General features: G+C 36.2%; 1 protein-coding gene across 1 annotated transcript in view; it reads left to right on the top strand.

Moving 5' to 3' along the window:
• Window positions 1–14506, top strand: part of LOC123840951 (disintegrin and metalloproteinase domain-containing protein 32-like) — a 193785-nt gene that overhangs the window by 67111 nt on the left and 112168 nt on the right. Inside the window, exon 10 of the mRNA XM_064585520.1 lies at window positions 8576–8657. Within this exon, the coding sequence (XP_064441590.1) occupies window positions 8576–8657 (82 nt within the window). The remainder of the gene's footprint in view (window positions 1–8575; window positions 8658–14506) is intronic.

Raw genomic sequence — 14506 nt, 5'->3', positions numbered from 1 at the left:
CTTCGGATCCCTACTTTTGTATCTTTGGGGTAAATACCCAGTAGTGCAATTGCTGGATCATATGGTAGCTCTATTTTCAACTTTTTGAGGAATCTCCATACAGTTTGCCAGAGTGGCTGCACCAGCTTGCATTCCTACCAACAGTGTAGGAGGGTTCCCCTTTCTCCGCATCCCCGCCAACATCTGTCATTTCCTGACTTGTTAATTTTAGCCATTCTGACTGGTGTGAGGTGGTATCTCATTGAGGTTTTGATTTGGATTTCCCTGATGCTGAGTGATATTGAGCACTTTTTCATGTGTCTTTTGGCCATTTGGATGTCTTCTTTGGAAAAATGTCTGTTCATGTCTTCTGCCCATTTCTTGATTGGATTCTTTGTTCTTTGGGTGTTGAGTTTGATGAGTTCTTTATAGATTTTGGATACTAGCCCTTTATCTGATCTGTCATTTGCAAATATCTTCTCCCATTCTGTCGGTTGTCTTTTGGTTTTGTTGACTGTTTCCTTTGCTTTGCAAAAGCTTTTTATCTTGATGAAGTCCCAATAGTTCATTTTTGCCCTTGCTTCCCTTGCCTTTGGCGATGTTTCTAGGAAGAAGTTGCTTCGGCTGAGGTCGAAGAGGTTGCTGCCTGTGTTCTCCTTTAGGATTTTGATGGACTCCTGTCTCACATTGAGGTCCTTCAACCATTTGGAGTCTATTTTTGTGTGTGGTGTAAGGAAATGGTCCAGTTTCATTCTTCTGCATGTGGCGATCCAATTTTCCCAACACCATTTGTTGAAAAGACTGTCTTTGTTCCATTGGACATTCTTTCCTGCTTTGTCGAAGATTAGTTGACCATAGAGTTGAGGGTCCATTTCTGGGCTCTCTATTCTGTTCCATTGATCTATGTGTCTGTTTTTGTGCCAGTACCATGCCGTCTTGATGATGACAGCTTTGTAATAGAGCTTGAAGTCTGGAATTGTGATGCCGCCGGCTTTGCTTTTCTTTTTCAATATTCCTCTGGCTATACAGGGTCTTTTCTGGTTCCATACAAATTTTAGGATTATTTGTTCCATTTCTTTGAAAAAAGTGGATGGTATTTTGATGGGGATTGCATTGAATGTGTAGATTGCTCTAGGTAGCATTGACATCTTCACAATATTTGTTCTTCCCATCCATGAGCATGGAATGTTTTTCCATTTCTTTGTGTCTTCCTCAATTTCTTTCATGAGTATTTTATAGTTTTCTGAGGATAGATCCTTTGTCTCTTTGGTTAGATTTATCCTAGGTATCTTATGGTTTTGGGTGCAATTGTAAATGGGATGGACTCCTTAATTTCTCTTTCTTCTGTCTTGTTGTTGGTGTATAGGAAAGCCACTGACTTCTGTGCATTGATTTTATATCCTGCCACTTGACTGAATTCCTGTATGAGTTCTAGCAGTTTTGGGGTGGAATCTTTTGGGTTTTCCACATAAAGTATCATATCATCTGCAAAGAGTGAGAGTTTGACTTCTTCTTTGCCAATTTGGATGCCTTTGATTTCTTTTTGTTGTCTGATTGCTGTGGCTAGGACTTCCAATACTATGTTGAATAGCAGTGGTGATAGTGGACATCCCTGCCGCGTTCCTGACCTTAGGGGGAAAGCTCTCAGTTTTTCCCCATTGAGAATAATATTTGCTGTAGGTTTTTTATAGATGGCTTTTATGATATTGAGGTATGTACCCTCTATCCCTATACTCTGAAGAGTTTTGATCAAGAAAGGATGCTGTACTTTGTCAAAAGCTTTTTCTGCATCTATTAAGAGGATCATATGATTCTTGTTCTTTCTTTTGTTAATGTATTGTATCACATTGATTGATTTGCGGATGTTGAACCAACCTTGCAGCCCAGGGATAAATCCCACTTGGTCATGGTGAATAATCCTTTTAATATACTGTTGGATCCTATTGGCTAGTATTTTTGTGAGAATTTTTGCATCCATGTTCATCAGGGATATTGGTCTGTAATTCTCCTTTTTGATGGGGTCTTTGTCTGGTTTGGGGATCAAGGTAATGCTGGCCTCATAAAATGAGTTTGGAAGTTTTCCTTCCGTTTCTATTTTTTGGAACAGTTTCAGAAGAATAGGTATTAATTCTTCTTGAAATGTTTGGTAGAATTCCCCTGGGAAGCCATCTGGCCCTGGGCTTTTGTTTTTTGGGAGATTTTTGATGACTGCTTCCATTTCCTTAGTGGTTATAGGTCTGTTCAGGTTTTCTATTTCATCCTGGTTCAGTTTTGGTAGTTGATACATCTCTAGGAATGCATCCATCTCTTCCAGGTTATCTAATTTGCTGGCATAGAGTTGCTCATAATATGTTCTTATAATTGTTTGTATTTCTTTGGTGTTGGTTGTGATCTCTCCTCTTTCATTCATGATTTTGTTGATTTGGGTCATTTCTCTTCTCTTTTTGATAAGTCTGGCCAGGGGTTTATCAATCTTGTTAATTCTTTCAAAGAACCAGCTCCTAGTTTTGTTGATCTGTTCTACTGTTCTTTTGGTTTCTATTTCATTGATTTCTGCTCTGATCTTTATGATTTCTCTTCTCCTGCTGGGTTTAGGCTTTATTTGCTGTTCTTTCTCCAGCTCCTTTAGGTGTAGGGTTAGGTTGTGTACTTGAGACCTTTCTTGTTTCTTGAGAAAGGCTTGTATTGCTATATACTTTCCTCTTAGGACTGCCTTTGCTGCATCCCAAAGATTTTGAACAGTTGTGTTTTCATTTTCATTGGTTTCCAGAAGTTTTTTAATTCTTCTTTAATTTCCTGGTTGACCCATTCATTCTTCAGTAGGATGCTCCTTAGCCTCCATGTATTTGAGTTCTTTCCAACTTTCCTCTTGTGATTGAGTTCTAGTTTCAAAGCATTGTGGTCTGAAAATAGGCAGGGAATGATCCCAATCTTTTGGTATCGGTTGAGACCTGATTTATGACCTAGGATGTGATCTATTCTGGAGAATGTTCCATGGGCACTAGAGAAGAATGTGTATTCCGTTGCTTTGGGGTGGAATGTTCTGAATATGTCTGTGAAGTCCATTTGGTCCAGTGTGTCATTTAAAGTCTTTATTTCCTTGTTGATCTTTTGCTTAGATGATCTGTCCATTTCAGTGAGGGGGATGGTAAAGTCCCCCACTATTATTGTATTGTTGTCGATGTGTTTCTTTGCTTTTGTTATTAATTGCCTTATATAATTGGCTGCTCCCATGTTAGGGGCATAGATATTTACAATTGTTAGATCTTCTTGTTGGATAGATCCTGTAAGTATGATATAGTGTCCTTCCTCATCTCTTATTACAGTCTTTGGTTTAAAATCTAATTTTTCTGATATAAGGATTGCCACTCCAGCTTTCTTTTGGTGTCCATTAGCATGGTAAATGGTTTTCCACCCCCTCACTTTCAATCTGTCTTTGGTTCTAAAATGAGTCTCTTGCAGACAGCATATCGATGGGTCTTGTTTTTTAATCCAGTTTGTTAGCCTGTGTCTTTTGATTGGGGCGTTTAGCCCATTTACATTCAGGGTAACTATTGAAAGATAGGAATTTAGTGCCATTGTATTGCCTGTAAGGTGACTGTTACCATATATTGTCTGTGTTCCTTTCTGGTCTATGTTGCTTTTAGGGTCTCTCTTTGCTTAGAGGACCCCTTTCAAGATTTCCTGTAGGGCTGGTTTTGTGTTTGCAAATTCCTTTAGTTTTTGTTTGTCCTGGAAGCTTTTTATCTCTCCTTCAATTTTCAATGACAGCCTAGCTGGATAGAGTATTCTTGGCTGCATATTTTTCTCATTTAGTGCTCTGAATATATCCTGCCAGTCCTTTCTGGCCTGCCAGGTCTCTGTGGATAGGTCTGTTGCCAATCTAATGTTTCTACCATTGTAGGTTACATATCTCTTCTCCCGAGCTGCTTTCAGGATTTTCTCTTTGTCTATGAGACTCGTAAGTTTTACTATTAGATGTCGGGGAGTTGACCTATTTTTATTGATTTTGAGAGGGGTTCTCTGTGCTTCCTGGATTTTCATGCCTGTTTCTTTCCCCAAATTAGGGAAGTTCTCTGCTATAATTTGCTCCATTATACCTTCTGGCCCTCTCTCTTTTTCTTCTTCTTCTGGGATCTCAATTATTCTAATGTTGTTTCGTCTTATGGTATCGCTTATCTCTCGAATTCTGCCCTCGTGATCCAGTAGTTGTTTATCTCTCTTTTCCTCAGCTTCTTTATTTTCCATCATTTGGTCTTCTATATTACTGATTCTCTCTTCTGCCTTATTTATTCTAGCAGTTAGCGCCCCCATTTTTGATTGCACCTCATTAATAGCCTTTTTGATTTCTACTTGGTTGGATTTTAGCTCTTTTACTTCTCCAGAAAGGGTTTCTCTAATAACTTCCATATTTTTTTCAAGCCCAGCTAGTATCTTTAAAGTGATGATTCTGAACTCTAGATCTGACATCGTACTAATGTCCGTATTGAGTAGGTCCCTGGCAGTCGGTACTACCTCTTGTTCTTTTTGTTGAGGTGATTTTTTTCGTCTTGTCATTTTGTGCAGAGGAGAATAGATTAATGAGAGAAGAAAATGCTAGCAGAATAACCATGTCCCCAGAAAATATACTCTAAACAAATCAGAAAAGACCTGAAGCAGTGGGATAAGAAAGGGAAAGAGAGAAAAAAGAAAAAGAAAAAAAAAAAAAGATAGATAAAAACAAAAACAAACAAAACAAAACAACAACAAAAGGAAAACTAGAATGTGATCAAATATGATCTATATGGTATATAGATCAGTGCCACACACTAGATTTGGGGTGTATTTTGGTCTTTTAGAAGAAAGTGCCTCCCAAAATTTTAAAGAAAGAAAAACTTATATATGTACAAAAATAAGGGTTGATATGATGAAGGGATGGAATATGACTGTAAAAATGGAAATTATAAAAAATGTTATAAAAGGAATTGATAAGAAGTTGTTTGAAAAAAGAAAGAAGAGGATTTAAAAAGAGAAAAAAAAAAGGGAGAGGATGTGATCAGGCAGGGGAATAGAAAGCACCATATACTAGAGATTTAGGGTATATTTTAATCTGTTAGAAGAAACTATCTCAAAATTTTAAAGAGAGAACAACTTATATATATAAGCCAAAAATATGGGTAACTACTATGAAGGGATAGAATAAGACTCTAAAAATGAAAAATAAAAATGTTTTTTTTTTTTTTAAAAAGGGATCGATAAGATGTTGGTTGAAAAAGGGAAAAAGAAAAATTCAAAAAGAAATAATAAGACAAAAAGACAGTTAAAAAAAAAATTAACTTTAAAAGACTAAAGAATCATGGTAAAAAAGCCGTGAATTCTATGTGCAGTAGTCCCCTAGTGCTGGAGTTCTGCCCTTCTCATTGATCGGTAAACTTGGTCTTGGCCGGCTGTTCTCGCTGATCTTCTGGGGAGCGGCCTGTTGCCGTGGTTTCCAAATGTCTCTGCCGGAGGCGGAATTGCCCCGCCCTTGCCCGCTCCCGGCTAAGTCATCTGCTCGGGTTTGCTCTCCGGGCTTTTGTTCCCTGTGAGCTTTCCGTACAGCTTTGGAGGCGGAGAGTGAAAATGGCGGCCTCCCAGTCTCTGCCCCGGAGGAGCCGAGAACTCGGGGCCCCGCTCCTCAGCAAGTCCCCAGAGAAAAGCTGGCAGTCACTCCCGTCTCCCGGGTCTCCGGCCGCACTCCGTGCTCACCCGGCCTGTGACCGCGCACCTCTATCTCTGGCACCCGACCCGGTCTGGAGTCTCCAAACCCAGCAGATCCCTGCGGTGCGCTCCCGCGCGGCTCCTCCTGGGGGAGGAAGGTGAGTCTCCCCGGATCTGCCGCTTGTTGGGTCCCTGCTGGAGGAGCAGGGGCCCGACTGTGCCGCGGATCACGGTTTATAGCCACCCCGAGCTGAGAGCCCGCGCCTGGGCTCCGCCTCTGCAGCCGGCTTCCCTGCTCCGTTACCTGGGAGCTCTGCCACACTCAGGCACCCCCGGTCTTTCTGTGACCCCGAGGGTCCTGAGACCACACTGTCCCGGAGGGTTCCACCCCCTGCTTAGCCACCAGAGTGACGTCCCTCCGCGGAGCAGACTTTTAAAAGTTCCGATTTTGTGCTCCACGGCTCTATCACTTGCCAGAAGCGGCCAACGGAGGCCCCTCCCCCGCCGTCTATCCTCCCGAATATCGCCTGGGATTCACTTCTCCGCACGTCCTACCTCCCAGAAAGTGGTCGCTTTTCTGTTCAGAGAGTTGTTGCTATTCTTTTCTTCAATCTCCTGTTGAGTTTGTAGGTGTTCCGAATGGTTTGATCCCTATCCAGCTGAATTCCTGAGAGGAGACAAAATCCAGGTCTCCTACTCCTCCGCCATCTTGCTCCGCCCCCCCGAACTTGGTATTTTCTTCCATTTACTTAGATCTTTTTAAATTTCTTTCATCAGTGTTCTGTAGTATACAGTTCTATCAGTATACAGATATATCAGTGTCCTATCAGGATGCAGATCTTTCTCACATTTATGTTAGCTTTAAATCCTAGTATAATATCATGTCTTTAGTGCTATTTTTTCTTTTTTTTGAACACAAAATGGAAAAAAATTTAATTTACTTATTTATCTTTAAATTTTTTATTCAAATGTATTTGAATGTTACATAACATTGTAAATTTAAGGTATACAACATGTTAATAAATACATTTATATATTTATGATTGCCATTGTAGTGGTAATAAGCACATCTATCATGTTATGTAATTATTTTTAGTGCTTGGAATAATAAAGTTCTAGGCTCTTAGCAGATTTAAAGGTTGTAATACAGCATTGTTATCTATATCTACTATACTTGTATTAGATCTCTAGGTCTTATTGACTACTCATTGCATGTTTGTACCCTTAAATAATATATTTTTTTAAAGATTTTATTTATTTATTCATGAGCGTGAGAGAGAGAGAGGCAGAGGGAGAAGCAGACTTCCTGCAGAGCGGGGAGCCCGATGCAGGACTCGATCCCAGGACTCCGGGACCATGACCTGAGCCGAAGGCAGACGCTTAACCATCTGAGCCACCCAGGCGCCCTACCCTTAAATAATATTAACGCTATTGTAAATGTTTCAATTTACTTTAGTTTCAAATATTTTATTGCTAGTATATAAGAATCAGATTGACTTTTGTACATCGACTTTGAAACATGCAAACCTTCTGAACATACTTAGTGCTAATAGCTTTTTTATATACTATGCGATTTCCTAGGTAGACAGTCACATTATCCATAAACAGAGAAAATTGTATTCCTTCCTTTCCAATCCATATACCTTTTATTTCATTTTATTTTATTTTTGCCTTATTTAACAGGCTAGGACCCCTAGTATGATGCTGAATACCAGTGGTGAGAGCAAACATCCTTGCATTTTCACAATCTATTGGTAGCACTATCTTGGATTAAGAACAAATGTAAACTGTACTTAAAACATTGGGGGAAGAAAGCCAAAGTTTCATGTTAATAGTGAATACTTGTTAACAAGTGCTGGGAGGGTTAGGTATAAAAAGTATCAGAGAGACAGAATAAAGGCAGAAGTAGGGAGACAGTGCAATGTGAAGTGAAGTAGTTGAAACTGAGGAGATGCTTCAATTGATAATTGAAACAAGTTTCTTTATATACATTTTGGAATGTTTGTTTTGATGGGGGCTCTAAAGATGGCAGAACATGTTTGGAGTGTCTATAGCTTATGGTTGAGAGTATGGCTCTGGATTCAGATTGCCTAAATTCATATCCTTCACTAACACTTATTGTGTTACCTTGAGAAAGTTACTTATACTTTCCATCTGATGATGTATGATTTGTTCAATGGGGATAATAATATCTATTTCATTGGCTTGATTTGAGAATTAAATGGAATAATTTTTATGAAAAATCTCTGGGAATAGTGCTATTATTATATGACAATTTATATGGGCCCTTACTCAATGAAGAAATAATAAAGTTAAGTTATAGAAAAATGAAGTCATTTCTATGAGAAATTGGTAAGCTTTTCTACATCAGAATGAAAATTTTTAATCCATATATTAAAACTGTTTTTCACTGTCACTCAACAAAATGCTTTTGATTAAAATGTTTTTGATCAAAGGCTTTAGTAATCCTAACTAAATATAACAGTAATGCCATAAAAAACTTGGGTCCATTGGATATATTTTAGAAATGTAGTATGCTTTGGGATGCCTGGGTGGCTCAGTCAGTTAAGCATCTGCCTTTAGCTCAGGTCATGATCCCAGGGTTCTGGGATTGAGTCCCTTGCTCAGCAGGGAGGCTGATTCTCTCTCGGCCTGCTGCTCCGCCCGCTGCTGGAGCTCTGTCTCTCTGTCTCCCTCTCTCTATAAATAAATAAATAAAAAAAAATATATATAGCATGCTTAATCTCATTTAATTAAGAATGTCTTCCTAATTTGAAACAATAAGGATGTATGGAGAGATTGTACCTCAATTTGCTTTAGTCTAGGATTTTATGGACCATAGACAAATTATTAGCAGGAATTCTCATCTTTGAAATGTTTGTCAAAATTAATTATAAATATATACTTATTTATTTAGCTATAGCGATCATCCAGATTATGTGGGAGCCACAGTTCCTGGAAAGATGTGTGTTACCCATTATTCTGCTGGAATTGCTTTGGTATGTAATTATTTAATCTTATTATTTAACAAGATTTATACATTTAAAAATCATTCAGTGTTATAACAAAAATTTTATACAGTTTACATTTATATTTGCATTTAGAGATTACACTTTCTACTGTTAAAAATTTGAAGTATATAGAAGGAAGAGTATTTTGTAGAACAGACATCTGTTGCAGTTATTTTGGAAGTGGAAGTAGAATAAAAATATCATAAATACACATGCATTCCTTAATATATAGAATAGTGCATCATGAAAAATTATCTGTAAAAAAAGTTTTATAACCCAAATAGATTTTCACTTGTAGACATAAAATTGGAGAAATAGTCTTACCAATAAAATAGCTTCAAAATTAAAACAGTGATTAAACAAAAAGTATGATAAAAATTCTTTCAAATGTTTCACGCTTCCAAAAGAGTATAAAAAAGAAACTTTTGTCTATTTTAAAAATTTAAATATTTATAAATATTTTATATATACATATAAATTATTGGTACAATTAGATGTGTCATTGAATGATAAAGTAATTGGTTGAGCAGTTTTCCCACCCTATTCATTTTTGTGTGTGTGTAAAGCAGGTTATTTTTATTACATTTTAATACACTTCTGTATATTGATTTGGAATGGTCAATTTGCAGTTGGTTTCATGGGGCCTGTCTGAGGACAGTGAAATACTTAGGAACAAACAGCGTTAAAGAGAAAACCTAAACCCTTTATATTGTTCAAAAGAAAATCATAGAAGTAACAACAGGCTTTTCTTTTTAGTCCAAAATGTATCTTATATATTAAAGCTCATGACATATTCAAGTCTTCAGTTCTCCTTTGCATTTAGTGAGGGCCTACCTGATACTTACTGGTCACCTCATTTTTACATGTATGAATTAGCACATTGCATTCTGAGGAGATAGTTCCAGCGTATGTCCACCAAATAGGACTATTAACATGTATTGAGAACAGCCAATGAAGTTGAACTTCATGTAGATGTATTCCTTCAGCTAAATGAAACTTTCCTTAAACCCAACCAAAGTAAAATATAAACCATTTTTTCATAAGACTGATTTTTTTCATATTCATTTATTTGATAATAAAACAGGATGATGACATACGTATATAAAATTTGAAAACAATAAAATCCTCTTCGCAAGTTGGGTGATAACATTGCAGATTTATTGAAAATTATTTTCATTACTTTATAGTTCATAACTAGGACGTTAATGACTGCTCTTAAAAAAGCATAACACAAATACAAATACTAAATACATTGTTATGTGTGACACTGTGTGTCATCATACCATTTAGTCTTCACTACAACCATGTGAGATATTCTATCCCTATGTCACAAAGAAGCTTTGAAAACAAGTACATTGCCCAAGTTCACACAAGAGACCCAAACCCTCTCAGCTGCTAAGTCCAGTGCTCTCTTTCCCACATTAGGCTTCCTCTCAAGGCCAACACTTGCAGAAACAGCTTTCACTTTGAGATATCGTAGTGTGTATCTTAATGTCAGTGAATTCCAGCTCTTTGGCTTGTTAGCTATGTAACTGAATATTTTGCCAAATCTCTGAGTTTTCTGGTTTTGAATGAGAAATAATTCTCTCACTAGTTTCTTACCATTAACTATGCAGGGCCTCATGGAGTGGCACCTGGTTTATACAGGCCATTAATATGTATAAATTCCACCTGCACCTCTGAAATAAGCCTTCATAGTTTATAAAGCATGCTCACTTAATGTCATTTGATTACTTGGAAAGGAGCAGAGGAAAATACAGTTTTATAAGTACGGTTTAGATCAGAGAATGTCTTTTCTTCTGTGGGCAATCAGGAACCACGGAAGAGTAACAGCAGAGTGATATGATTGATCTAAGGCATACTTTGGGAGGAACAAGGTAGCACCTCTATGTTGGACAGATGGGACTGGGCAAAACTAGGGGCAGTCTCATATCCTTATGAAGATGTTTATCATGATCTAGGAAAAAAGGTAATGAAGACTTTAGGGAAGAAACAGTGGAAATAGGGATAAGGAAGCATATTTTTCTCAAATGCCAGTCAGTATGCAAGGCCCTCTCATATTCCCTGTGTTGATATAAGACTGGCCAAGTTCACATTACATATGTCTGGAGACATACCATACAGAGAAAGAAGATCGAGGCAACCTGACTTTTTCTTTTTGTTCCTGGGGTCTTGGTACTTTATCAGTTCTTTTTTCCTTCACAGTCTTTGCCTGTGGTGTCCCTATTGCCTAGAATACTCTTTTCTCTTTCTCATTGCCTTATCCAGTTAGTTAACTATTTCTTTTTTTTCTCCTTTTTTTGGTCATCTTCCTGATTTTATTTTTTTATTTAAATTCAGTTAACATATAGTGTATTATTAGTTTCAGAGGTAGAGGTCAGTGATTCATTGGTCCTATATAACACCCAGTGCTCATTACATCACATGCCCTCCTTAATGTCCATCACCCACTTACCCCATCCTCCCACCCCACTCCCATCCAGCACCCTCAGTTTGTTTCCTATGATTAAGAGTCTCTTATGGTTTGTCTCCCTCTCTGGTTTCATCTTGTTTAATTTTTCCCTCTCTTCCCCTATGATCCTGTGTTTTGTTTCTTAAATTCCACATATGAGTGAGATCATATGATAATTGTCTTTCTCTGATTGACTTATTTCACTTAGCATAATACCCTCTAGTTCCATCTACATCATTGCAAATGGCAAGATTTCATTCTTTTTGATGGCTGGGTTGTATTCTATTGTATATCTTCTTTATCATATCTTCTTTACCATTCATACCATATATCTTTACCATACATACCATATCTTCTTTATCCATTCATCTCTTGATGGACATCTGGGCTCTTTCCATAGTTTGGCTATTGTGGACATTGCTGCTATAAACATTGGGGTGCAGGTGCCCCTTCGGGTCACTACATTTGTATCTTTGGGGTATAGACCTAGTAGTGCAATTGCTGGGTTGTAGGGTAGCTAAAATGTTTCAAACCTCTAAAAGAGTATTTAAAAGAAACTTCTATGTCTGTTTTAAAAATTTATAATATTTATAAATATTTTATATATATTAGAAATAAATTATTGATACAATTAGATGCATCATTGAAAGGTAAAGTAATTGGTTGAGCAATTTTCCCATCATTTATTTTTTTAAGAAACAAATTTAAGTACTAAAAACTTTTTAAATTACAAAATAATTAATGTTCTGTCCCTTTTAAAAGTTAAATAGGAACATATAAGGAAATTTATGTAAATTTATGGCATCTCCTCTCTCAGGAAGTGATAACCACTATTAACATTTTGATTAATATGTATCTTCTACATTGTATCTTTATCTGTTACTGTGGCTCCCTCTCTATATATTTTTGCAAAAATGGGATTTTGCAGCACATATTTTTATTTCTGATACTCTTATAATTTTTGTTACAAAATTTATGCATTTACATGGCAAAATTATTTTAATTATAAGTATAAAAAGCAAAAATTGATAGTAATTCTTCCTTATCTTCTTCAAGGAGTCCTATTGAAGACTTTAGAATGTCTTGTTTAAACTCTTCTTGTAGCTAAATTTATTATTTAAAGTAAATATGCTCTTCCCCCTGTTTTGATTTATAAACTTTAGGCAATGTTGGTTAATATTATCTATGATATATTTAGTCCATTCTCTCTGTTTGTCATGTATATATTCTTATATTTTTATTATTTTAACAACATTCACATTATTATTAAAATATATTCTTACTACTTTTAATATATATATAATATATATTTATATATAGTATGAAATATATAGCATACATGTATATGGTATATAATATTATAAAAGATATATTATTGAAATGTTACCAAACAATATACTACATATGTTATTGAAATATATAATAATTATATATCATTACACATTATATGCCATGTACTTCATAGTTATGCATATATAATATATACATAATACATAGTATCACATGATCTTATCATCTTAATAATATTTATATTTTTATTCATATCTTTTTATATTATATTGACTTACCTTAGGCAATGCCCATTGATTACTTGCTATGAAAAATAAGAAATTAGAATAGTTGAACACTTCTTATATCCATTGTCAAGATTCATAAAATTTATAATTTATTCTATAAAAACTTTTATACTTTGTCTACAGGTTAACTTAAAAATTGAAATAATAAATAGTATTTTATAATATTGTGACTGTATAAATAATATTAACTCTTGGGTAAAGAAATATATTGTTATGCTAGTAAAGCTTTGATGGTCAAAGGAGGACCTTTTAGGCATCAGGGTCTAATGGAGATGCTTAATTATTTTCTCACTTCTTTAACTTCTATGAGTGAAACCAACTACCATAAAAAATTAAAATCATTTTTTTTTTAAGATTTTATTTATTTATTTGAGAGAGAGAGAGAATGAGAGACAGAGAGCATGAGAAGGAGGAGGGTCAGAGGGAGAAGCAGACTCCCTGCCGAGCAGGAAGCCTGATGCGGGACTTGATCCTGGGACTCCAGGATCATGACCTGAGCCGAAGGCAGTCGCTTAACCAACTGAGGCACCCAGGCGCTCCCATAAAAAATTAAATCTCATCTTCCTTTTCTTAGAATCCTTTTCTATTTTTTTGGAGTAACTCTTGAGTTTTTTGTTTGGTTTCCAGTTTATTTTATTGTTTAAAGTATTATTATTTTTCTATTTGAATTGGGGATTATATATTGAGTTCAAGATAAAGAAAAGTTTATGTCTTCATAGGGCTGAATGTGGGCCAGTTTAGAATTTATTTGTAGACCAGACTTTTCTTTCAGTGTCACTTCCTTTCTCTGGCATCCTAGGGGCTATATCCTAAATCTATTAGGTGTTAAATTACTTTTAAAATTATTCTTTACATTCCTTTAATTACAAGAAATCATTTTCTTTTGTTTTTGGCCAGATTCTTTGTCCAGTGTTCTGGGTGCAAGACTTTTTAGGCAGGAGGCCCCTTCTCAAGGAAACTCGTTGCCTGCTCCCACCCTAGCAGGAAGACAAGAGGGAACTTCCAGCTATGACTGTCCATCTCTCACCTGTAGCTTTTCTGTTTGCTTTTGGGGCAGTGGAGACACGAGACAGGTGTGGGCCAGATATGATTGAGGAACATTTATTACACTTGATTACAGTTCAAAATGGGCTAGGTCTACTAGTGCCACAGGTCTAGATTTGTCTTTATTTTTCTGGAAAGCTAGGGAGACTATTTTAGAACTACTTTACCACTCAACATAAGGATTGAGGAAGGAATATAGGAATCTAAAATATTTTTATCTTTTCATATAGGTCTTTTTGAAAATTTTATTTCCAGTATAGTTAACATACAGTGTTATATTCATTTCAGGGGTATAATATAGTGATTCAATAATTCTATATATTACTCAGTGCTCATCAAGATAAGTGTACTCAATCCCCTTCACTGGTTTCACCCATGGCCCCTTCCCCCCCACCACCTCCCCTTTGGTAACCATCAGTTTGTTCTTTATAGTTAGAAGTCTGGTTTTTGGTTTGCTTCTTTTCTTCCCCTTCATTTGTTTTGTTTCTTAAATTCCACGTTTGAGTGAAATCATATGTTTTTTTTTTCTGACTGATTTATTTCACTCAGCATTATAACTTCTAGATCCATCCATCCATGTTGTTGCAAATGGCATGATTTCATTCTTTTTTTTTAAGTTTTTATTTGAATTCCAGTTAGTTAACATACCGTGTAATATTAGTTTCAGTATACAATTTATAGTGATTCTACACTTCCATGCAACACCTGGTGCTCATCACAAGTGCGCTCCTTAATCCCATCACCTATTTTACCCATTCCCCCAA

Source organism: Mirounga angustirostris, unplaced genomic scaffold, assembly GCF_029215605.1.
Source record: "Mirounga angustirostris isolate CCGP_5_RB_7025 unplaced genomic scaffold, mMirAng1.0.hap1 SCAF_2, whole genome shotgun sequence".
Classification (NCBI taxonomy): Eukaryota; Metazoa; Chordata; class Mammalia; order Carnivora; family Phocidae; genus Mirounga; species Mirounga angustirostris.
Note: the sequence above shows the minus strand (reverse complement) of the source record. Positions and strands in the feature narration are given on the sequence as shown.